The 26,872-nt window shown below is 37.6% G+C and overlaps 2 protein-coding genes across 4 annotated transcripts; one reads left to right on the forward strand and one right to left on the reverse strand.

Moving 5' to 3' along the window:
- Nucleotides 1–3: 3 nt before the first annotated feature.
- mettl18 (methyltransferase like 18) lies at nt 4–9,228 on the reverse strand. Its single transcript, XM_028795645.2, has 2 exons — nt 9,046–9,228; nt 4–1,018 (listed from the first exon to the last, which is right to left on the reverse strand). Exons 1-2 carry the CDS (start codon nt 9,121–9,123, stop codon nt 158–160), a joined length of 939 nt encoding a protein of 312 aa, XP_028651478.1. The 5' UTR covers nt 9,124–9,228; the 3' UTR covers nt 4–157.
- A 153-nt stretch (nt 9,229–9,381) lies between these two features.
- On the forward strand, nt 9,382–26,539 carry zdhhc16a (zinc finger DHHC-type palmitoyltransferase 16a). 3 transcript variants are annotated; one of them, XM_051922946.1, is made up of 11 exons: nt 9,382–9,528; nt 14,195–14,451; nt 17,746–17,940; nt 18,124–18,212; nt 19,053–19,081; nt 19,913–20,046; nt 23,328–23,423; nt 24,413–24,498; nt 24,861–24,984; nt 25,394–25,464; nt 25,618–26,539. In XM_051922946.1, the coding sequence occupies exons 2-11, from the start codon at nt 14,212–14,214 to the stop codon at nt 25,724–25,726; spliced, it is 1,173 nt and encodes a 390-aa protein (XP_051778906.1). In that variant the 5' UTR covers nt 9,382–9,528; nt 14,195–14,211; the 3' UTR covers nt 25,727–26,539. The 3 variants fall into 3 exon arrangements, with proteins under 3 accessions (XP_051778906.1, XP_051778907.1, XP_028651477.1); XM_051922947.1 differs by lacking the exon at nt 24,861–24,984; XM_028795644.2 differs by lacking the exon at nt 23,328–23,423.
- Nucleotides 26,540–26,872: the final 333 nt, after the last annotated feature.

A 26,872-nucleotide genomic window follows, 5' to 3' on the forward strand; every position in this document is an offset into this window, starting at 1 on the left:
AGGTTGGTGTTGCAGAGATTTAATTTGAAGACATACAGTACATCCCACTGATCTATTTTAATACCTGCGTAACAAACAATGTAAGTCTGTAATATTATTTCATTCCTTCTGGCTGCATGGACATTGAGGTTTGGCCTTGTCCTTGTCTCTTTGCATTTTAAACCTTTGTTTTGAAGGTCAATGCAACCACATGCCTTTGGAGGCCTTCTTCCACCACTGTTAAACTTCGTAAGTTGAATATGTCTTTTTCTTTTAAAAAGTTTTCAAAAAGGTGAATTCCTCCTCCAACACCAAAGTAGTGTACTTTAGTGGCCAGGTACACAACACCTTCAGGAGTGAGAAGACTCTGGAAGATGTCATGCAGTGCATTGTAATAGCTAGGGTTGTATATGGTCTCAGATGTGAGAATAACATCATACTGAAATGCCGGTTTACTGGAGAGAATGAAGGGCAGAAAGCCGCACCAGTCTCCTGAAAAAAAATTGCACCTATTCATTCTCTCCGGTGTAGGACAGCTGTCACAGATCACTTCTTGATCTTCCTCACAGTTGAGCAACACATTTGGTATTGTTACATCCTCAATTACTGTGCTGTTGTAGTCCTGAAAGTGAACTTGTTTTGCACCATTTTTTAGAGCTAAGATACCCAATAACCCTGCTCCACAGCCTAGGTCAAGGACTCGCTTCCCACAAAATGTCTCTTTTTCTCTCTCAAAGTACACAAGAAGATCATATGTGCATTCCCAAATGCGCAGGCCCCCCTCATATACCCCAGAGATGAGGTCAGAGTGGGAGCTGATGCTCTGTGACAGGATATTCTCGTGGTCGGCGTGTTCCGATGCAGTCTGTTCAAAAACCGACTCGTTAAGGTAATGTAGTGGAGGCAAGGTACCAACTGAAAGAGTCTCCGGGACGATGTTCTCCAGGAGGTGCTCACAATTCTTGGGCAAAATATGCTCCTTTGTTTCTTTGGTCATCTGTGGAGGCAGTTCCTGTACATTCTTATCTGGATTGTCAACCTAAAATGATAAAACGTTACATAACTGTTGGAAAATTATTACAAATAAAACCAAAAAGAGTTAACCATAAAGTTATCAAATCAGAATGACCTTATTGTTAGTTTGCAGTTAAATGGATACAAATGCAGTTATGGACTAAGCAATGATAACTACAAAAAAATGTAAATTTGTAAGTTATAGAATATAAAGTATCTCTGGGTATGAAAGACAGGAAGTGCCCCTCATGAACAAAAATTCCATCATTCTGGTACTGTTGACTGCTTTTGTAATCAGCCACAGCTTTGTTCTAAACCTGAAAAAAAAAAAGGAAATGAAGACCACTTTCTTTGGTGAGAAGTAGGATTTGAATGTTGGAAGGAGCCATTTACTGTGAAATGTCAGAATCCCTTTTTGAGGGATGAGGAGTTTGAGTTAAAACAGTAATGAAACTTGAAAGTACCCCTTAAGAGAAGGACTTGGGAGTCTCAGTGGACTTGTTACTGTCTACATCCAGACAGTGAAGAGAAGCCGTTAAGAAGGCTAACAGAACATTAGGATTTTATAGTATGACTAGGGGGCTTCGCCAACCCCTGTGTTTGGTTAATCGGATATACAATTTTAATTTTTTTTTTCTTTGGAATTGTTTCAATTTCATTATTTGCACTTTTACTTTAAAGCTTCATTAAAAACAATATTTTTTGGAGACACATTGTGACAACGCAATGTGAGTGAATATTGTTTCTGTTTCTCTTAATAAATAATCCGACTTTTTCTAATGTTTGTCTCTTTGATTTATTGATTGTCATAGCAAAAGCTATTCTCACGGTAAACTGTAAACATTTTAATACGAATGGCATAACACTATCTCCTTTGGTGTGTAATGTTATTCGTGGAATATATACATCACCTTTCTTTTTGCCTGTTAAAATTTACATCGCTTCTCCATGATCATCAATATACACCTGACCGAACTGTGTATTCTTTGAAATTTAACTTGTCGTTGCTTTAACTGTTCCGGGACCACAGATTCTCATAGCGTATGGTCCATTATTGTGTAAATCCACGTTTTGTGCATTGAATGATACGAAGGCGAAAAGACTTTGTTGTTTACTCTTTGCCTTTTATTTCTGACCTCGATTTGTCCTGCTATTTTTTCAATTACACCTGGTTCTGATGATTAATCACCTTTTGTTTGCGGTAATGCGATCTTTACTATCTTTTCTTTGATACTGTAGCGACTGACATGATGAAAGTGTCACAAAAGGTTTACTTGAACAATCGCCGACTTCCTCACCCCAAACACAACTTTCTAGCACCCTCTCCAACGCCCTCCATTACTGCATCAATCAATACCCCGCTATCAGTCTTCAGTGCTGTACTCCGCCCTCCCTCAATCGGACCTAACAGTCACTTAAAACCAAAAAGCCCTCAACCTGGCTGGGACGCTACAATCCTTTCGAATTTTACTGCTTTCATATTCTGTACCTTTCTCTGCATGTGTACCACTCCATCGTTTGTTTGAGCCTGTCGAATTCCACTGCTTTCATAATCTCTTATCTGCCTTTTTTTCTCTCCAACGCCTTTGGGTCTCTTTTCACAGACAGAGGAGCAGATTCAGCGACAGACTGCTGTCAATGTCCTGCTCCACTGACAGACTGAGGAGATCGTTCCTCCCCCACACGATGCGACTCTTCAATTCCATCCGGGGGGGGGGGGGGGGGGTAAACGTTAACATTATACAAAGTTATTGTCTGTCTGTATACCTGCATTGTTATCGGCATTTTTATCACTCTTTAATTTAATATTGTTCTTTATCAGTATGCTGCTGCTGGAGTATGTGAATTTCCCCTTGGGATTAATAAAGTATCTATCTATCTATCTATCTATCTATCTATCTATCTATCTATCTATCTATCTATCTATCTCTATTCTCCGTATTGTCCTTATATGCTTTATATGTGCTGAGAGCACATGATCTGTGTGAACTACACGACTGAGTGTTTTTTGATGGGTGAGCTCTTATATGATATCTTTTGTAAGAAGGGCGTGTCTTGCAAGAATCTCATGTTCCACGTCCCCGCGAGACGGCTCTGTGACAATCTCTTGGCACCAAGTCTCATGTTTACGGTCCCCACGAGATGCTCCGTGGCCAGTCTCTTTTGTCTTGTGGGTCTTTTAAATGTCTTCCGAGAAGATCACGTCTCGTCGCCTGCTTTTGCTTTCCAGGATTTTTTTTTTTTTACAATAGAGAGATGTGCAGAGTACAAGTCAAAGGAGGTTATGCTCAAGCTTTAGAATGCACTGGTGACGCCTCATCTGGAGGTCCAAGACTGTAGATGTTGAGTTATGAGGGAAAGTATACATTAAGAGGTAACTTATTTACAATTATGAAAGGAATTAGTGTTGAAGATCGAGACTTCACACAGAGAAATACAGACACACAGAATAAGTTACCAAGTAGTGTGGTGGACTGCAGGACTCTATGAAAAGTCTTCTTGATGTTGCTTTGGAGGAACTGGGTGGACAGGATTAGCGAGTTTTGTTGGATTGAAGGTCCCGTGTTTGTCAAAAATTTTTTAATGCTAATGATTTTCTGCCAGTTTCACCGAATCCTCAATTTTCCTAACTTTCTGATTATTGGTTGGTGCCAGGAATGTGTTTCTGTAATACACACAAATGTGAAATTTGCGATATGCTAGCTGCAAGTGAAAATGGAGGATCATATGGGCTGTGTTAGTTGGATGTGGTGTCACATCCAATTTTCTTAATTTGGCCACAGGGAATGTTTATCCTGGCAATACTGGGCACAAGGCAGGAGCTAAAAATGGACAGGTGATGAATCCATCCATTATCCATCCATCCATCCATTATCCAACCCACTATATCCTAACTACAAGGTCACTGGGGTCTGCTGGAGTCAATCCCAGCCAACACAGGGCACAAGGCAGGAAACAAACCCTGGGCAGGGCGCCAGCCCACCGCAGGGTGCACACACACCAAGCACACACTAGGGATAATTAGGACTGCCAATGCACCTAACCTGCATGTCTTTGGACTGTGGGAGGAAACCCACGCAGACACGGGGAGAATCTGGGAAGCGAACCCTGGTCTCCTAACTGTGAGGCAGCAGCGCTACCACTGTGCCATGGTGACGAATCCATGGTAGGAAAATTAAAGTAGACCATTTAAAGAGATGTTATTTAACCTAATGAGGAATTAAAATTGGGTACCTTAGCTTATGCAGATAAAGGGAGAACATCAAAGCTCCACATGGACACTGGCCAGAATGGGAGTGCAGCTTTGAGGCAAATGTCTGGTGCTTTTAAAGGATGCATTCCTCAGATATCATTCAAAATTAATTCAGTTGTTTTGATTGCACCTCATACCAATGTGTAGAGACAGCCAACCAGTACTGACCATCCTAGAGATGGGACTGGTGGTCCCAGTCCATAGCACGTGTGCAATGTACCATTTATGTGATATGCAGTCTCCTTCTTCCAAATCTGTTTTATTTATTTATATAGCACAGTTAAAAAACAACCAGTGGTTGACCAAAGTGCTTTACAACATTAAAATAAAATCAATCAATAAATAACAAATAATTAAAACATCCATCCATCCATCCATTTTCCAACCCGCTGAATCCAAACACAGGGTCACGGGGGTCTGTTGGAGCCAATCCCAGCCAACACAGGGCACAAGGCAAGAACCAATCCCGGGCAGGGTGCCAACCCACCACAGGACATAATTAAAACATACAACAACAAATGGGTAATGCAAAAACACAAATACACAAAAACACACCTCTAAAACACCTAAAAAGCCTGAGTACACAAAAGTGTTTTTAGCATGGATTTAAAGTGTTCAATGGTGGGAGCTGAACAAACATGGAGAGGATTCCACAATTTGGGCCCAGCCATGGAGAAGGCAGAGTCACCTTTACGCCTCAAATGACTGTTTGGGGCAGAAAGCAGCAGCTTATCGGCTGACCTCAGAGCTCTATGACGACAGTAGAGGTGTGTGAGGTAAGTTGGACGTAACCCATTGAAAACTTTAAAAATGAACAGCAGAATTTGAAAATTGACCCCAAAGTTCCCAGGTAACCCGGCTAAAGGGGGGTAATATGGCACGATTTCTTTGTTTCTGTTCAACTGATGTGTGCCTGCATTTTGCTGAAGCTGAAGACAAGACACAGTAGTCTGACTAACCCCAAGATGAAGTCCATTACAATAATCCAGACAAGAAGAAATAAAAGCATAGATTAATGTTGCAAAATCTCCAAAAGAAAACATTTGCCTTACTTTGCTCTCAGATGACAGAAGGAGGCCTTAACAACAGCATATATTTGCTTACCAAATTTAAAGTCCGGATCAAATATGATGCCCAGGTTTTTCACATAGGGTTTAACATAACTGGACAGGTTATGTTATTACCAAGATTCGGAGATCCAAAATCTCAAATTTCCATCTTGGTCCCATTCATTTTTTTAAAAATTACTAGCCATCCATGCTCAATGTCACTTAGACACTCGAACAGCCATTGCAGTGCATCGAGTTTGCCAGATCTCAAAGGGAGGTCCAACTGTGTATCATCAGCATTACAGTGGTAGGACACTCCATGCTTGTTTTATAATGTGGCTTAGGAGGAACATATACAATACAATGAAAATAAAGTACAGCAAAGCACTGATCCTTGTGGGGCACCATACAAGAGGGGGCAAGGTCAGATAATGATCCATTAAAAGAAACTGAAAAAGTTCTCTTTTCCAAAGAGGAAGTGAACCATTTGACAAAAGCCTTGGTCCACAGTTCTAATTTCTTTCATAATTTTACACACCTCAATCATGTCACGTCTTAATCTCCTTTTGCTTATACTGAAAAGGCTCCTCTCTTTTAATTTTTATCATCTCTTTTCAATGTTCCTCATAACTCATCCCTTGTAATCCTGGAATCAGTCTAGTTGCTCTTCTCTATGCTTCCTCTATCGCTGCTATGTTTTTATATTGCTTGGAGACAAAAGCTCCACATAGTACTACAGGTGAAGCCTCACTAGTGTGTTATATAAAGCCTAAGCATAACCTAATTTCAGGGAGAGGTGGTGCACATCAATGGCGGGTTCGACTGCTCTTGTAACATACAGGAACTATATCAGAAAGGGCACAGCTGACTCTATTTTGTTAGGAGACTGTGTTCCTTTAATGCCAATATTGACATCTTTTACACATCTTCTACAACTCTGTGATGGATGGTGTGATTTTCCATTTCAAGAGAAGACAATCGAATCAACAGGCTAATTAAAAAGGTAGGCTCAGTTATGGGACATACACCCTATCCTCTGGACATAGTAGGAAAGGAGAGTTAAAAGAAAACAGAGTGCCATTATGAACACTGCTGCACATCCTCTCTCTGAATGACACACTAACACTGTAGACTTTCAGACAACGAATTATTCAGCAGAAATGTGTCAAGAAACGCTACTGGGGCTCCTTGATATCAACAGCAACAAGCCTGCATAACACCTCACTGGGACTAGAACTTCAAAGTAATTTTTTTCCAGTCATTCTGGTGTATATTTGAGAGGGATTTGCAGTTTGTCCTAATTTAATATATCTATATATCTATATACATAAAAGGCAAAGCCCTCACTGATTCATCACTAATTCTGAAATGTCGCGTGCTCATTCCTTGCAGTGTACTTACTAAAGTTAGGTATGTTTCATGTCCTATTGCAACACCCAAAGGGGGGGAAATGGTTGTACCCCCTAAACTGAATATATAGATAGGGGAAACCCATCCTCACTATTTCTGCGACTTCCAATATACGTAGGAAGCCCAAATTTCCCCATGCTCATCCTGTACTTACAAATGTTAAGTATGTTTCATTTTGCGCCGTGCCCCGTCACGAACTTTCAAAAATAATGCCTTCTTTTTGGCAGTTCTCACCATTATGCTGTAAGGAACTTTTGGAACTGACCTCTCCTTTTGGCAGTTTCATTCCTTATTTCCGTTGCCAGACGATTTATTTCACGGCAGAGACACACAAGAGCTGCCCCCGGTCCCCCTTCCTTTTTCCGCACGGCCGCTGTCTGCACACCTACCACGTGGCTGGCACTCTGCCTAAAAATGTGCATTTCTCAAACACAACATTTACAATCATAAATTAAACTCTTTACAATCATCAAATTCACTCTCAATACTAAGATAAGCCGACGACAAATACATTAACAATCATGTTACGTCATTTTTAAAATGTTTCCTTTTCTTTTTCATATCTTCTTTAACACACTACTTCTCCGCTGTGAAGCGCGGGTATTTTGCTAGTATACAATATCTCACAACAGTGAGTACACCCCTCACATTTTTGTAAATATTTTATTATATCTTTTCATGGGTGAAGATATGACACTTTGATACAATGTAGTCAGTGTACAGCTTGTATAACAGTGAAAATTTGCTGTCCCCACAACATAACTCAACACACAGCCATTAATGTCTAAACCGCTGGCAACAAAAGTGAGTGCACCCCTAAGTGAAAAATATCCAAATTGTGCCCAATTACCCATTTTCCCTCCCCGGTGTCATGTGACTCGTTAGTGTTACAGGGTCTCAGGTGTGAATGGGGAGTAGGTGTGTTAAATTTGGTGTTATAGCTCTCACACTGGTCACTGGAAGTTCAACATGGCACCTCACGGCAAAGAACTCTCTGAGGATCTGAAAAAAACAATTGTTTATCTACATAAAAATGTGAGGGGTGTACTCATTTTTGTGAGATACTGTAATATACTGTATATATATTTTATTTCCTTCTAGGGACAAAGTAAAGTTCTAGCTGTATTTTTGACTTGCACTCGACACACTGTGCTATAACCTAACATTCTGTTAGCCTTCTTAATGGCTTCGGAACACTGCCTGAAAATTGACAGTGACAAGTCCACTACTACTCATAAATCCTTCTCATAAGCAGACATCCCATTGTGAAAGCCTCTCTAACATCTTTACTTCCTAATAATACCTTTCATTTACTTAAATCTGTCAATCACATTTCAGCAAATCTTGCAGAAGGCACAAATAACCTTTCTCTGAGATTTTATGTTGTGGGTAGACGACCAACAGGATTTATAAGTAAGTACCCTGTGACTGCCACACTATGATCTTGGTTTATGATCACCAGGTGATGAAGAGTCCCAACCAGGGAGGTGCAGTCCAAAGTTGTGTTGTAAACAGCACCGTTCCAATAGGTCATGTACAGTGTACAATAGTTTGGTGACCAGACCCGCCCAAACCAATGTGCCACCTACCCTGAAGATACAGGAGATACACGCTTGTTCTGCGGTGTGCACGGGTGCGATGTGATGAGCTGGCGCCCCCTGCTGGGCGTGTTCTCACTGGCAGCAAAATATTAACAAGTGGCACCTTTCGGTTTAATGGGTCACAACTTAAAGCGATCGTAGTAAATCGATGAGAATGTCGGGGGAGTTTCTTACACGTTGTTGGATGTACATTGCATCCGTGTATTTCGCCCTTAGAGTTTCGTGCGCTTTTTAATTAAAGGTGCAGAAGACTGAAATCAAGACGTTTTGATAAACTACAAGTTTTAAAAGAGAAGAAATACATAAAACGGGACGTCTGGTCAACAAGGGCGGTGTCTTGGATAGGCTCTGGCGACCGTGACCGAGGGGGAACAGACTATGGCAATCCATCATCGGCACAAATCGCACAGAACGCCAATTCTGAGTGTCCAGTGTCGGTACTAAGCACGCCTTTGAAATGTGCGAAACCAACATGCGCACAGTACAAAAGCAATCCAAACTCCGCCATTCTACCGCCCCACATTATAAGATTATTTTAAAGTTTTGTACCGCGTGTAATACACGGTAAACTTCGAGCGCAACCACATTTAAATGCCGCCCGCTGTGACTTAAGCCACACAGGCAACCGACGTCAGCAGACAGCTCAGAAACCGGCAGGAGACACGCGGCGGATTTCCGCCCCCTTCAATGTGCAGTGAGCTACTCTGCAATGCGAAAGTGAACCTTTAGATGTACTCACATATTTGGTTGCATTTCCTTCATTGTGTACCTCTTCACCCACGTCTACTTGCACATCGAAGTTAAAACTAAACTCCATTACTTCTTGCGTTAATCACCAACACTATGAACAAGCGGCTTCGGCAGAAACACACATCCGAAGCGCCGGTAGTGCCTACAACTCCCAGCACTCTCTGTGGTGAACGATTATTTTAATAGTTAATTAAAGAAACACAGTTTCACGGAAAAAATAACTCGAAAAGAAAACGTCCTTGTCAAATTAGCAAAATTTCTGTTTTAAGAAAGTTGTTGATCTACGCCAAAAAACTCAAAACTGCATTACCCAGTCTACCATGGGCGTCCTGCGTTTGCGCAGTGTAAGCGTGTCAGTGTGGAGACAGCTGCTAGTCATGGCAAGGCTGCTCTATTAATTTCATCTGTGCAATGGAAGCCACGCAGCTCAGGATGAGCTGAAAACCAAATACTGGGATTCCGGCCGGCTCAGGTGAGTTCTGTGTAAAGTGAATTTTGTTTTGTACAAGGTTGTTTAATGCAGAGCTAGTTAGAGCTCTAAATTAAAAGGGGGGAAAAAGAGAGAGAGAAAAAAACCCCCAGAAAACTGTATAATCTGTCCTGAGGTTTTTGTAAATGCGGCTGGATTAAAAATCATGATCATATGGGTCTACGGCAGGTGTTCGTCTGATGCTTTGAGAGTGACGCGAGTTTGCCTTTTTCGCCGAGCAGTTTTTTCCAGTTCTAGACCTCTATTAATTTTAGAAATGAATGAAACAAAAATACCTATTTAAATCTCAGTATGATCATTTTGAAAACCAGTCAGTCAGTAAAATGGAGGAATGAAGCGCAGCCGGATTATATCTAGCAGGAGATAAAGGATGCCGCAGACGGATGGTGTTGGTATGCAGCTAGCCGGTGTGGTGGTGTCAGAGATGCACCGCCTCATTACAAAAGACAACCCCCCGAGCCAGGATAAACTGTGGTCCTCTGGAAAATTTGAATTGTGTGTTTCGGGAAAATGTAGGAAGGACGGTGACTAGAGTCACTGGAAATGCAAGTGTACTGTGCAGTCTGTGCAGAGAACAATAAAAACGCAAACACGAGTGAACTTGGCACCTATTATGGCATTCTGACGAGGAGAATGCAGTACACCTTCCATTCAAAAGGAAAGCTGACCCCCTCGCCCTCGAATTAGTCCATCTCAGACAATTCTACATGAATTTACACTTGTATTGATATTTGTGCAAGTTAGGAACACCCCTTTGATTGAAATGTTAGGCCAACATGCCCGCACGCAGCTGGCTGTAACTTTATGACAGACATTTACTATATATACATATATATAATAGTGTGTGTGTGTGTTTACAATATGCAAGAAAATAGGGGATTTCGTTGGAATCCTGTTCAGACACTGAAGAACATGCACCCCAGTCTAGAACAAAATTTGGGACAATTTTGAAACTGAAGACTGGAATCCTGTTTGTGATTTCAATGGTTTATTCTGGAAGTGACTAACAATATTTTAGCAAATTTTGAGCAGAAAACTGGATAGGTGACCACATTTATCTGCGTATAAAAATAGTCTTAATTACAATCTATAGCCACAAACAAGCCATTGAAACCAACAAAGCTCACCAGTCCTAGCTACTTAATTTCTCCAAAATAACATCAAGTCATGTTTTGAAGGTCCCCAAAGCCTTAATGTCTACCACACTACTTATAGCTTATTCCATTCGTCCATGGTTATCTGTGTAAAGAAAAACATCCTAATGTTTGTGTAAAAGTTACCCTTAAGTTTCCAATTTGTCCCCATTGATGTACTCATTTATCAAAAAAAAAAAAAAAAAAAGTCTTGATCCATTGTACTAATAGGATAGACTGGGCAAGACACATTTTTTAAGTCTGCATATCAATACAAGTCCATTGATGTATAAAATATCTTTTACAGTGAGCACCCTCACAGCATGTTTACAAAGCAGAATGAATTTTAAATATTAACAGAATCAAAAGGATTAGCTAGAAAAAAAACTTGTGTCCCACCTGACGCTGAATCCTGACTTGTGCTGTTCCCTGCAGCTATAATCTGGGTAAGTGGGCATGAAAAGGAAGGGGTGGCTGGTTTATTCAACTGAACAATGCCTTAAAATGGGTAAGAAGTCTGGGTAAAGAAAATAAATGCTCTTGGTACATACTGTCAAACGCACTTGAAAGACCTTCAGAGCTGCAAACATAAATAATAAATCTATGGCTTATTATCTCAGTATGGCTCTTGCTGACCGCCAGCACGCTTTCATTTTGCACCCACTGAATCCACAGCTTACCATAGCATCAGCTGATGTAATATGTCCACAGGAGGGTGTTGGACATATCTAAACCCAGCAGTGCATTTTAGTATTTTACTGTAAGTGAACTTGATTTTGGCAATAAACTTACACCAAAATGTACTGTTAAACAAGATACAAGCCAGCCTAGAAAACGGCCCGACACCCATACATCTTTACACTGCAGTGCTGGCCTCTCCAGCATTGTGGGGGTTTATTCAGTGTCCAAAGTGTACTTGGCAGATGATTTTAGAACTTCATCACGGAGTTTGCTGCTACTTGTCCTTAAAACAAAAACAAAAAAAAAAGATCCCACAATAACCATTCAGAGGCAGTGCTTGTATTTGAGAATTAAACCTGTGACGTTTGCCGTTTTGACATTGGTCCACTTACCAGAACATCATGTCCAGTGGTTTCACTTTTTGCCTTCTCTCTTTCATTCTGTCCAGTGTATATATCAAATCAAGTTTATTGTCATGCATATTGTATATTTGATTTACATTCTTCTTTCACTGATGTGAGAGGCTTTCATGGTGGTGAAGACAATGTGAAATATTAAGTGTGCTTCTTAGGGGCACAAGGGTTAAAATATAAAGAGACCCTTGATTTCCTCAGGTTTCCATCTTATTATCTGAAGAATCTAGACGGATCACATTTGTTCCTACACAATTAATTCATAAAGGCAGGATAATACCATTTTGGAACAACATTAAAAATTAAGCAGCGCCTTTTAAGTTGAAGTCCCGCAAGTCTCCTTCGCCAACATGTAACTAATACTCATCAGTAGGATTTGATGCCCAGCTCATATATCTTTACATCTAATTTATCTGAACTTTTAATGCAGTCACTTAGTTCAAATTGGATTGTGGCATAGTGACATGACCAAGACTCAAGACAGTGCAATTTGATATAGTCTGATTTCAAGTAAATTTCTAAAGCCAAACTATACAGTCAAAGTAAAAAGTATGTGAACCCCTAGGAATTATCTATATTTATGTCTAATTCGCATATAAAACATGGTCGTATCTTCATGTCAGTCACAATAATGAACAAACAGTCTCCTATAACTATAGGTACACAGATATTCAGAGAATTGTTGACCATATTGAATAAATCATTCAAACTGTGAAACTGAAAGTTGGAAAAAGTAAGTGAACCCTAAGCTAATTCCTTTTTAAAAAGCTCATTGCAGTCAGAATTTAGCACACCTGGAGTCCATTTAATGAAATGAGTTCAGAGGTGTGGCCTAGAATTACTTTGATTGAGAAGAAAACACTATAAAGTTTGAGTTTTTGACAAGAAGTATATCCAGATGGGAATCGTGCCTCACACAAAACAGCTATCTGAAGAGCTACGATTAAGAATTGTTAATCTACATAATGCTTGAAAAGATTTTAAATATTCATCAGTCAACCGTTAGGCAAGTTGTCTATATAAATGGAGACAATTTGGTATTGTGGCTACTCTGCCTAGAAGTGGGCGCCCTGCCAAGATGACCCCAAGAGCACAACGCAAAGTCAGCAATGAGGTAAAGAAGAACCCTAGAGTGACAGCAATGGACTTGAAGAAGTCATTAGAATTGGCTAACCTCTCTGTTCACGAGTCAATTATGCACAAAACATTGAACAAGAAAGGAGTCCATGGCAGGACACCAAGAAGAAAGCCACTGCTATCAAAAAAAGAACACCTCTGAACGCCTGAAGTTTGCGAAAAAGCACTTGGACACTCCACAACGGTACTGGGAAAAATGAAACCAAAATTGAACTATTTGGGAGGAACAAGCAGAACTTCATTTGGCTTAAAAAGGGCACTGCATATCAACATCAAAACATCATCCCTACAGTAAAGTATGGTGGAGGGAACATCATGATTTGGGCCTGCTTTGCTGCATCAGGGCCTGGTCAGCTTGCCATCATTGAGGGGAAAATGAATTCACAAGTTTATCAACAAATTCTCCAGGATAATGTGAGGGTGTCTGTCCGTCAACTAAAGCTCAGAAGAGGCTGGGTGATGCAACAGGACAATGACCCCAAACATCGCAGCGAATCCACAGCACGTCTTCAGAAGAACAAACTCCGCCTTTTGGAGTGGCCCAGTCAGAGCCCATATCTCAGTCCTATTGAGATGCTGTGGAATGACTTGAAGAGAGCCATACACAGAAGACAACCAAAGAATATGGAAGAGTTAAGGCAGTTGTGCAGAGAAGAATGGGCTAAAATTCCACCACCACGATGTGCAGGTCTGATCTGCAGTTACAGGAAGTGCCTGGTTGAGGTCATTGCTGCCAAAGGAGGGTCAACCAGTTATTAAACCTCAAGGTTCACTTACTTTTTCTACTACCACTGTGAACGTTGAATGCGTTTGTAAAGACATGAAAGAGTAGAATTTTTTGTATATCTACCTGCGACTTTGATGAAGATCAGGTCACTTTTTATGACCAATTCATGCAGTAAACCAGATAATTCCAAAGGGTTCACATACTTTTTTACTTTGACTGTATTTGATTTGAAGATAAATGATTGTTTTGTAAGATACCTTTTTCTACTTTATATTGAATACATTTCAACTAATATAGTTCATCGTGGGTGAAGTGTGTGTCCTATATACAGTTATTTGATTGTGAGTATAAAGTATTCAGCTTTTCCCATTCAGACTGCTTACCCATTACAGGTGTGCGTATTTTTGCACAAAATGTAAAGTGCTGAGAGGGCACCATTTGGCATCAGGGTTTCTCAAAGCAGAGACATCTTCTTTGATAGTATATTTCTATCAGGTATGTCCATTTGATCACATCCATCTATCTCTCTTGTTCTGTCCTTCACTGTACCTCCACAGTGTGTTACAGGAGTGGCATGAAGAGTCGGGCACACCTTTTTGCTAGTGCCATGCGCTTGTTTGTGCGATGTTTCCGACTGGGCCGAAGGCGAGGCCAGAATAAACTAATTCGAAGACTCCGGGAGCTGTGGAGCTATGGGAGGCTGTGCCTGAAGTCTTTATTCTACAACTCCTTCACAAACTCGGACACCATCATTGATTCCCTCTTTGAACCCATCTACTGGTTGGTGGATCATATCACTCGTTGGTTTGGAGTGGTGAGTGACTAAAAATTTTTTTGCCCTAAACTCCAGTGAAGACCATGTTAAGAATAGTCTGCTTTTTTACTGTGTGATATGTTTGTAAATGTACAACTGAAATCTACTGATAATTGAGTAACCGCAACTGGAAACAACTTGGGATTTTGTGCAAGTGCACTTATTGTCTTGTTCAATATGAATACATTAGGACTATGTATCACTACTGATGCCCCAATTTGTTATCAGTTTTATCTTGACTGAACTAGTGTGCATTGATATTTTGAAGTGGTGACATTTTTAGAAATTACTTAACCATGCATAGAGAACATTAATAAAATGTGACAGATTTCAGTAACATTTTATTTGAAGGGTGTCTACACAGTGACTTCATAACATATGCATAAGCATGGAATAACTTTTAAGAATAAATACTTGATTAGCAATGAATAGTTAACATCAGAATTTAGAAAATGTAGAACAAAATATTTCTCTTTCAAAAAAAAAAAAAAATCATTCACATCACTGCACGCATTCAGAATTCACCATAATATAACTAACATATATCACCACATCAGAGTCCATTCATATTAATAAAACAATGCAATGGCATCTACTTTATAAACCCTCCATATAATCTTGTGAATAATATTAAAATCAAATTTGATTCTTAAACTGTATAATAAATATTATTCAATAACTTTATTTGTGTGTTGTGAATCTCCATGTAGACAACCTTCAGCTAAACTGTTAGCCATATTTATTCCCCTATTGGACATTTAAAATAATCTTGAATTAGTTGAAATTTAAGACTCATGTCTTTCTGTAATTCTACAAGTTACACCCATCTTCAGTTGCTCACTTTTAGCAGTCACATTAATCAGTCTTGAAAATCTGTGCTGACAGTCATGAGACAAAAAGGAAGCATTTTAAAATGAGGATCTAGAGCTGATGCTTGTTGACCGTGGCATTGAATATATGGAACATACAAAAAAGAAGAACCGACCAGTGTAACTGGTAATGCTGCTATTATGGAGCCTACTTTAAGTCGGTTTCATTGAGCATGTGCTCATTTTTTTTAATCGCAGGCTGCTCTGAAAATTCCAACAATTGCCTGCTTGCTTTGCCAGGTGAGGCACATTTTATCTCTACAGATAAAAACTGCTATAGATTATCTTTTTGAGGCACAAGGCAAATTAAATGTAAGCGTGGAGCTAAACATTGTCTCCAGTGCAGATTGCTTAGGCTCAACTCGTTTGAATGTCAACTGAGACAACATTACTGAGTGCCATCAGGATAAGTGATTTCTCAAATTTGTTGCGTTACGACAATAATTAAAAATGCTAATTTCGGTTAAAGAGGACACACCATTTTATGCAAAGTAGTAAAATGGTTTTTCTGTAGAAGCCTTAACAGGCACATTAGCACCATGTACTGGATCAGACACCAAAAATTAAGATAAGCAAAAATCTACATAAAGTAATTAATAGCACAGAGATTCACAAGATCGATCTTGAGACTTTATTGAATCGTTTAAACAAAAAATAATGGAATAATGGGAAAAATCGTTATTTTTACCCAAGCCTAGAATACATTATCACTAAAACTGTATTCAATTCTGAATGTACTCTCCTGTATCCTGTCCATATATTTTTTCATCTCTTTGTCCAGTTATATGGTCATGGGGGTCAGGGCAAGGCTGGAAACAACCCTAGATGAGATGCCAGTCATTTAATGGAGGTACTCATATCCACAGTCACACTGTTCGCTTTTCCAGAAGTTTGGGTTTGGTAATTTTGCCAAGCTCCGTGACATTCATTGAAGTCAATGGGAAAGGATGAACTGAATTAGTCTGGAGACTGGGTGTGGGGTTGCGCTGTCCTAGATTTCACCTAGATGTGTTTCAGTTCCACATTGTTCTCAGTTACTGAACTTCTGTAGATGGCAAGGCTTTCTCAGCACTATGTGTTCCACTTGAACGGATTTTTTTTATATTGCAAAGAAGTGCTTAATCACTGAAAAATATTTACAATGCTAAAGCAGCAGTTGGTCATTCAGGCACTGCTACTTGTGACATCATGTCTGCTTTATAGCTGGTAGCCCAGTTTGAACATCTGTATGCCAATTCACACGTAGGAACCTAAGAATGATTTGATTTTTAAGCCTTAAACCTATGCAGTATGTGCTATGGAGTACAGACCTTACCACAGATAATTAGCATGGCTTGCTTGTTCACAGACATTTGTATATTGAAGCCAAATTATTAGAAAAATAGGAAATTCACTTATCTTTCACGTCCACATTGTCTTAATCATGGTTGCACTTGACTTTGTCCTGTCAGCAGTGGCACAAGTCTGAATCAAAGCCTAGACAACACATCAGTTAATTACATAGCACACAATGATGCACTACCTCTACACTACTTCATTTGCATAAAAGATGGTTAGCGATTGACACAAAAACAGCTCGTTCGATTTCAGAGACGCAAAGTCATTAGTTTAATATTATACAATGTGAATTGTCCATAACTGGTTAAATAAAAACAACAATGCTTACTTTAAGGTAGAATTTGTAGCAATAAACTACTATTTAAATGAAATGTCCATCAAGTAGAATACTGTACATCCAGACAAATTCCAAATAAATTGTTTAAAATTAAATCTTGATACTTGTAGTTTACAAGAATATTTGAGCTGAAAAAGAGCCTAGGAGATATAAACACAGGGGAAGAACAAAGAGCACAAGTTCAGGATTGCCACCATTTCACCATTGGCAATATGTTTGTGATATAGTAAAGTAATGACAACTGCTTACTGCTGTAGAGATCATAAACCTTTCTTGATTTTCAACACTAGTTACAGCAATAGTTAATGCTTGTTGAACATTTGTTGTACAAAATGAAAAAGGCTAATTAAACCCCTATATGTTTTGTTTGTGGCAGTGAGGCTCCTGCTGTGTATCCATAAATTCATAATGGTGTTTGTTGTTTTGCTACATTATTAGGGACAGAATTTTGTCATAGTGGTTGGTGCTCCTTGATCTTATGTACAAAACTGGGTTGAAATTCTGGCACAATCTAATATTAGAGATTTTCTCCTCACATTTCTAAGATGTATAAAATGTTATTTGACAGTTCTGAATGTGTGCATGCATTACAGTATAGTTGGACCCATTTCAAATTTGGTTCCTTCCTTGCACCCGATTCTGCACATAGCCCTGAACTGAAATGAGCAGGCTCAAGAATATTATATTGTAGGGAAATGGATGAGTAAACGACTATATCTCTGTTACAATGCATGTTACTGCTTTCCCTAGGCATTTGTATTTCTGGTGATTGTCCTGACCAGTTCCATCGTGCTCATCGTCTACATCTGCCTGCTGCCACTAATTTTGCATACATATAGTCTAGCCTGGATTCTGTGGCATATTTTTTATGGACACTGGAATTTGCTCATGATCGTATTCCATTATTACAAAGCAGCCAGAACCTCCCCAGGTTACCCACCCCAGGTGAGTCTTCTTGAAAAGGACTCTAATGTTGAAGTTGTGTCTCTTCTTAGTTTTTTCTCTATAATTGAATGCACATGTATTTTACTCTTCAATTGCTGAATAAAGATACCTTGTGATTTTTTTGAGCATACTGTGAAATGTAAAGAATGACTGAAGGGAATTCTGTGTGTTTTAATTGGCCAGATAAAAAGTGATATCCCTTCAGTGTCCATTTGCAGAAAGTGCATTACGCCAAAGCCAGCCAGAACACATCACTGCAGCATATGTAACAGGTAAGGTATATTTTCCATAGTTAATCTGGTGACAAAATCAAAGGTGCCTAAATGGAGGCCCTATGTTGCTTCTTTATTACATTAATTACTCAGGTTGCAAACCATTTTGTTTTTTTTTTTCTTGGATACAATAATTGAGATCAGCTTTGCAAACTTTTTTATGTTTTCTTTTAGCTCAACTAATGATTACAGATTATCTTTCATTTTAAGAAATATGGAAATTCAGTTGTCACATGGTATGGTTTTTCTCCCCCAATTGTGCCTGCAGTCCTTTTGGTTGATACCTGTTACTCAAGAGGGAGGGAAGTTTGTCTACATTATATAACACAGCGATTAAAGCTGTTAAATGGTTTTTCAGCAGTAGTAACCAAGTTCAGGTTTCTGATGTCCATGTAGCCACAGGTTTTTGTTACAATCAGTGAGTCATTTTGCCTCTAATTATCACATTTAAATCAGATGGTCTTATTTTTATATCTTATTTTGCACTTAGAAAAGAGCAGTAGGTTGAGTTTAACATTCATTAGAAATTTAGAACTATTTGTATTTTTTGTACTTTTGAGTTTACAACGCTGCTGCTGTTTTTCTGTCCTGGGTTGTTTGCCATGGTGTCCTCTTCATTCATTGTTAATTATAATTGAATACATTTAATTGAGAAATCTATACAGGAAAATGGTAAATTAATAGAAAAAGACTAGAGGGAGTTAAACTATGGCAAAAGTACAAGTATTTCTAAATTTACAGATTGTGAAAATAGTTGGGGGAAGAATTAACTTGAATGCATCGGTTCTACATCCTTGTTTGAAGTATGCCCAACTTACAAACCTTTTGCTCTTCTTGTAGATGCATACTTAAAATGGACCATCACTGTCGTATCCTTTTTAAAAAAAAAATATATATATATATATCCCAGTTCAGAGTTTGGAACCATAAATAATTAATCATGTACCATAAGAGGAGTGTTTTTATGGGATTGTGACTAATTTACTAAGGTATCATTTATTAGGAGAAACAGTGAAAAGGTTCAAATTAAAAAGAAAAAAAAAAAGGCGACTTAGTAGCATTATTGTGGAATGGAGAATTTTTATCAGTAATCATTTGGGTTAAGGCCCCGTGCTTGATTAAAATTTGTAAAATTAAATGAAAAAAAATTAATGGTGAAGATAGGCAAAAATATAAGTAATGCAATATAATATATATGTTGCATGCAACGGACACATTACACTTACAACCATCATAATGCCATATTTTGCAATCATGCCCTTAATGGGGTTGAGTGACATTATATTTATAAATGTGAAAAATTGTATTAAATTATATGTGTTTAAAATCTCAAGACTTTTTATTTAGGTGCTGAAAAAACATTTTCTTCTGGGGTTAACATATAGTTAAAGAATGGTTGTGGTCTAGAACTCCACTCATTTTGGTATCTGCTTGTATACTTCTACTTACATTTTTGTGTCATTGGCCAGTTTTGGATTTATCCATTCAGAAGGCATGTGACTTCTGACACCGGGCCCATAAAGTTACAACAACCTTTTGCCATTAAATAGAGTTTCAGCTCAGTTCTGTTATAGTGATCATTCTTCCACAGTTCCCCAGAGGAGTATCATCAGCAGCTGTCAATGTTTAACAAACTATCTTCATAAGGATCTGGATGATTATAAACTTCTTAGTGTATTACCTTAACATTGTTTTCCCAGCTTGGCTAAATAACTGTGTGGGGCATTTCAATCATCGCTACTTCTTTTCATTTTGCCTTTTTATGACCATGGGCTGTGTGTACTGCAGTATCAGTAGTCGCAATATGTTCATTGATGCCTACAATGCTGTAGAGGTAAGGGTCTGCTAAGTGTGTTTTTAAATAGTACAAAAATTGTGAGTAGGGATCCTTTTCCCAATAACCTGCACAGAGACAAAGCTTTTTAGTTTGTAAGGTAACATTTTTAATTACAGTATTATATATACTTTGAAAATAATATTTGTGCATGTTAAGTCATATAAACCATTACTTTTACTTTTATTTATTTCAGTTAGGCAGCAAACTGGATTACAAGCACAGACAATTTAGTTTCATGTGCTTTCTGTATAGTGTATGTTATGGTGGTACGTTAATTCTTGTACCTTACACACACCCGACATATGCCACCTGGTGGATAAGCAATGCTTTGTGTTTTTCTGGTGTTCGTATTCATTTTGGTTTTGTCTGTTGCAAGGTGCAGCAAAATTAATCGAACATTTGGGTATGATTTTAAGACACTTTTGGTTTCCATTGTTTCCTTATTTTGACATTATGCTTCAGAAATTACACCTGCAGTTGTCCAGAAAGTAAAAACGAGTTCATGTTTAATATACTGCACATTAAAATTCACTGCACATCAAACTTCGGGCACTTCTGTGTAAGGTTCTAAATGTGATGAAGGTATGTATCCTTTAGAGTTTGTTTCTAAATAATGTTCTCAATGTTATGCTGGCCTTAAACAGAGATCTATTACATTTTTGTCAATTATTAAATTTGTATAGGCTTGCTTTAGTCACTCTTGACAAGTTAGGTTGCTCCAAATGGACAAAATGTGTGAAGATGCCATGCATTACATTGAAATCATAACGTGAAATGGCACATGACCACAAACAGAAGTAACTATAGAAATAAATAGATGACTAAATACTCTTGACACATTCTTAGCTAAACATCACATACTACAGTTGAACTCATGTATGCTCATTTAGAATTCTAGAGAATAGAACAAATGCACATGGGAGAATGATGATATCTAGATCAGGGCTGCTTCTCTTTGTTTCAGAAAGAATTAATGTTTGTTTTTTTTCAAATTCATCCAAATCATCAAATGCATACCTGCCCCATGTCTGCCCACAACCCTGTTATTTACATCAAATGATGTCAGACATTCTTATATCCTCACTTCATTGCCTGCAGTACAGCACATATGCCTCCATTTTCCCTACATACAGATAATGATGTAACTTTGGTTCGTTACTATTTAGGACTAACACCTTTCTAGCTTCATGTTTTTGGTGGGGAGTGACTGCTAATACTCCTTACATAGCATGTGTTCAGTCTAGTTTTTCAGCCTTAATTTGGCACCTAACTTTGACTTTCAGCTTCTTATCGACAACTTGTAAATTCATTAATTTACACTAGGAAAGCTGCCATATACAGAAAACTACAAGGAAGCACTGACCCAGGATATTGATTATATGTAACAGAATTTTTTTTTTTTTTAAATGAGCAGAATTGCCTCTCAAAAGGAATGAGAGAGATTCATTTAAAAAAGGAATAGATTTAAGCAGGAACCTTCATGTTTGGACTGTACCTGTAAAGCGCCTTCATGCCAAATATTATGTTTTTAGAGATTTTTTAGTAATTAGACTATGGAATATCAAGGCAATCATCTCTAAAGAACGTCAGCTACAGCAGTAGATGATAGTGACTGATAATCATTATTTTGATTAGACTTATGATACAAGACCTGCTTCCAGTTGGCATGGTCTTGTTTGAAATATCAAGTTTACACATTGTTGCTGGTAGGGTTTTACTGATAACATTGATTTCTCCATCCCAGATCCTAGATGACTTTTTGCCTTGGAGCTTTCCAACTCTGTCTTAAATGCACACTTGTTTATAGCAGAACATTATTTCTAGTGCAACATTTTTCCTAGGCCTCCTCCCCCACCATAAACTATCGTCTATGGGGGAGGAGCGAAAGCTTGAGACTAGTGAAAAATTTTTTATCTTCATTTTTCAGCGGATCTCAACATTTTAGGGTCCCCTGATACCAAAATCAATGATATCTTGATGATGGGTACATGTCTGTTTGTCACAGTTTTTTGAGGACGGTCTAGAGCTAAAATGGCTGGACGGAAAAATACCAAACTGGACACCTAAGCCTGTTATAACAGTGAGATGACTATCTGCTTCTTAGTTTCTGAGCCAAATTGTACAAGAGAAAGAGGCACCCTAGAGGAACTTTCAAATATCATAATTCTGCAATTAATCATGAATTCTTCTAGTCAATTGCTAGTGTAATGACCTATTTTATGATCAGCATCAGAGCAGTAAATTACTGAAATGTTATAGAATAGTTTGTGTAACTTGGTTCCTAGGGTGCAAAGCCTACTGCCACTTGCATTCATTTTTTTTTTTTTAATTCTTCAGATTAAAGATTTTCTATTACGAAGACTCAATTATACCATGTAATATATATAAAACAAGTATGCCATATTTAGCTACAGGAAGCCACACATGGCTGTGACAACATGTGACTGTTCTTTTGCGTGGAATAACATTTTTCCATATAAATATACTAAATTATTAAATTAATGTTACTGAATATATAATACCTTAGTACTTGTTAGCATACATCTCTTTAAATGAGAAAATAATTAGGTAAACAGGAAAATAATACAGAGTAGCTATTTTTATATAGAAAGTGGTAAAAGTATACAATTGACATCTAGCAACGCAATGTGTTTTGGGAGATTTTTTTTTTTTTAAACTGAGTTTGACTCTAGTCCTTGCTCACTGTACATCAAATGTTCTGCTACACGAGCTTGTCTCCCTTAAATAGAGATTATGTGTGAAGTTCAAGTCTGTCATGTCTACTTTGCATACACAGTACAAAGAAATTTAAAACAGTGATAATAATACAAAATAACAAAGAATCACTCCCACACATAAATTATAGATAGTGTGCAATTATATACAGGTAGTAATTATAATAATATTGCGATATATTAGAATTGCATCTATGAATCTTTACACTGTAGGAGGAAAAAATGACATGCTTGTATGTTATCCTTCCATACTGGGCAAAGCACACATCATCAATCCACCTTTTTTCTATGCTGTTCACATGTTATATAATATTGTTTTACATTGTAGTTAATATAAAAAAAAATCTGTGAATATTTTTTATACTTGTTTCTTTAGTAAACTGTGACATTTCAACATTTTATGTATGCACCGTTATGTTAAATGTTACTTTTTTTTTTCTTCCCTACTAACTTACTGGTGCATTTGTGTAAATCTTGGTTGGTTAGTAACAGGGTGTTGTCCTGTTTTTAACCCCTGGCTCCATGTTTGTATTGTTCAATTAGCAAATGAAGAGTGAAGTTCTTGAGGGTCCTGGGGTAATGGTGACTGAAACGGGGCTCATTTTCAGCATTCTGCCTCTAGGATTCCTGTCTGGGCAGGTACAGGAGAGACTTGGATCCTCCTGGGTAACATCTGAATAGGGCAATATTAGGCACATGATTTTGTTAACAAAAACACACAAACTTGGTAGAAACTGAAAGATATAATGGTGGAACAAATGCACCCATCTGTAGATGATTTGGTAGTGCTTAGGTACTGAAATTGCACATTTTATTTCCCAAAAGGCTGTTTAACCTGCAACAATATGCAAAAGGCCACCCTAAAAAGGATTAGTCCTGTTTTTATGTCACCATTACTGATCACAATAGAAAACTATAGCAAATGTTAACAATCAAAGGCCACAACTTAGTCATAATTTTTATATAATGCTGCAAATGTAAAATGAGCAATGCTGTCCATCACCCTACATTAAATGCTAACTATGCTCGCAATGATTTTGAGAGACTGTTAGGGTTGGGCAGCACAGGTGCACGAATATCATGTGCCGATTATTAACTACTCTTTCAGGAACATATTGGTCACTTAGTGAAATTTTAGATTTTTTTTTTTTGATAAATAACATTAACACAATTAAAACTGGGTATATGTGTACTGCATGAAACTGTTTGTGTATAAATGCGTTTGTGTAATGCTGGAAATATGACAGTGTTGTTTAAACAATCATGCCTTATTTACATGTCGCCTTTTTAAATGAGCTGTTCAGTTGTTTTAGATTGTTACACTCATTCTGAGTAGCAGGTGGTACCAAAATTATGTTCTGACATACATTTCATTCAGATGTAGCAATAAAAGTGTGTCATGATGTTACCCAGAAAGGATTTATATTGTACATGTGTGTGCCTGTGAAGTAGTGGTGGTGCAGTAGATGTTTGGCAATTAATGTTTTGTTCAGAACACAACAAAATACCGGTAGCACTGTTTTTAGATTGTTCAATAATAAAGAAATCTTTCCTTTTCAGGCAGGTATTTTGGATAAAATCAACAAGGTATTTTTATGATAGACCAATAGTTATTTAATTTTTTTTAGACTTACTACCAGACTCCACCTCCTCCTTACACCTCAAAAGAGAGGATATTTCACAAGTGTGTTATTTACCTTTGGGTGCTCTGCAGGTAAGATATTTCTTAAAGAAAAACAAGTCACATTTATTGCTAATGTAGACATTTATCAATGATCCTTGAACATAAACTAGAAGCATGTATTATTGTCATTAAATGTTCTAAAGTACCTGTATAAATTTGGATTAGGAAATGTCAATGAAAGTGAAATTTGTGTACATTTTTGAAAGGTCTCCTTTTTTCTGATTTTCTAATGCAATTCTAGGTAATCATAACTATATTAGCACTTTTTTGTTTTTCTTTTTAATAGAATATAGTATACCTGAAAAAAATGTTATTTTAATAATTTAAAAAAGTAGCAGAGATTCACCTTTGTCCAGATTGCTGGTATCATTTTCTTACACCATTTGCTGCAGCTCAGTGGCATTAGCACTTGGAGGTCTGACGCTTTGGCATGCCATGCTCATCTCTCGTGGTGAAACAAGTATTGAAAGGCACATAAATCGCAAGGAGCAACATCGAATGCAGAAAAAAGGGAAGGTAAAAGCTTTCCCCAAGAGATTTTATTTTCCCCCAGCTTTTAAAAATGTTGTTCTGTTTAAGGGAAATTGCAATATCAAATTCATCTTTGTTCTACGATTGTGGTTATTTTGTTACAGTGTATATATATTGATACACCATTTCTTACTTTGAGACACTTGTGGGTTCATCTGAATTACCAATTCACTGCATTCCCATTGCTTACTTTTTTTTTTTTTTTTGTGTATTTTACCTTTATTCTTGTTCTTCATGACCTTTTAGCAGTATAAGTTCTTCTGGCTCTTCTCCTAGGTAAAATCTTACCATTTGTGCTGTAGCCTGCCACATCAGCCACTTACTTATTTGCAGCAAATGTATTTATATTGAACAGTGTCTGTATTTTGTACAGCTAACTTTTTTTTCTCTCCAGACCTTTAGGAACCCGTTCAATTATGGACGGCTACATAATTGGAAAGTTTTTCTTGGTGTGGAAACAAGAAGGTAGCTTTCCTCTTATTCTACATTAGTTTTACAGCACTAATTATTATACTTAGTTAGTACTGCATTTTTGCACTTAACTAAAACTCAACCTCAAGCTAATAAAAATTAACTGAAACAGGTTTAAACTTTCCCCCTCCCCCCCTCTCTCTTCAGCCATTGGTTGACCAGAGTTCTTCTACCTTCAGGACACCCTCCATATGGAGATGGTTTGACATGGACCCACTATCCCATTTCTACCAGGAACACAATGCTGGCAATTTAAACTTACTTTCTTCCACACCACTCCGTGCCACCAACAGATGGGCGAGCAAGACTGTTTACCTACAAGATTCTGCATTAAAGTACTCATCCCCAGCTTTCTGCACTGCCAAATCAATGTCACACAAGCTGTGGGTTTTTTTTTTTTTTTTTTAATAATGTACTTGAATAAGTCTGAAATATCTAATTTACAGTTGAACTATGCATTTTTACAACTGACTGATGTAAATGTATGTTAAGTGTTTTGTGAACACCTTTTTTATTTTAAACCATGATTATCAAGAGAATTTGAAATTAATTTTCAGGTAATTACTACTAAACACAAATGTGTCTCTTCTTCTGAGGAAAGTTGTGCTATATTTAAAGGGCAGTTTAACATGGATGGATACACTTTTATCCATACACTGATTTTGAAACTGAACAGATTAGGTAAACATGTACATCTTTTTGTGAGGTATGTATCAACAGTCATCCATAAGAGATCATGCAAATTAATACCTTCCTCAAATATACTGTTGTTCCTCCCCACCCCCAATGATGGTAAACATTAATAGAATAATGTGAACTGACCCAGTTTGTTTTTTTAGCACAATCTCAGTGTATCATGTATTATATCAGTACAAACTTGACTTTTCAGCTACTGCAACTTGAGCCCAACTCAGATGCAATAAGGATAATCCAAGATGGGTTCCAGGCTACTATATAATACACACAACCAATTGGAGCTGTGCTCCACTGGGGAATTAATTTCATTGTATGTTTCTGCTTTATTTTGATTTTGATAATTAAAATATTTCAGGAGTTTTCTTAAATTTCAGTACCGACTAATTGATGTCTAAGTCCATAAACTATCAGAAGAAAAAAAAAAAAAAAAGCGAAACTTTGTACTTGTGCTTGTTGTTGTTTTTACAAATGAAAGTGTATATTTTTATACATATTTTTTGACTGGATCTTTGTGTTGTAAATAGCTGTAAAGTTAAATATTGGGAAATGAGAGGTTAAATTATATTAGAATGAAGGGCTAAGAAAACATTCTTCTGTAAAAAAAAAAAAAATAGCATTTTGAGGTTTAAGTAATTTGTTATACTAACATCTAAGTTCTACCTACAGTTAAGTCAAATATTATAATGGGAATGTCACAATACAGTAT

Source organism: Erpetoichthys calabaricus, chromosome 2, assembly GCF_900747795.2.
Source record: "Erpetoichthys calabaricus chromosome 2, fErpCal1.3, whole genome shotgun sequence".
Lineage (NCBI taxonomy): Eukaryota > Metazoa > Chordata > Cladistia > Polypteriformes > Polypteridae > Erpetoichthys > Erpetoichthys calabaricus.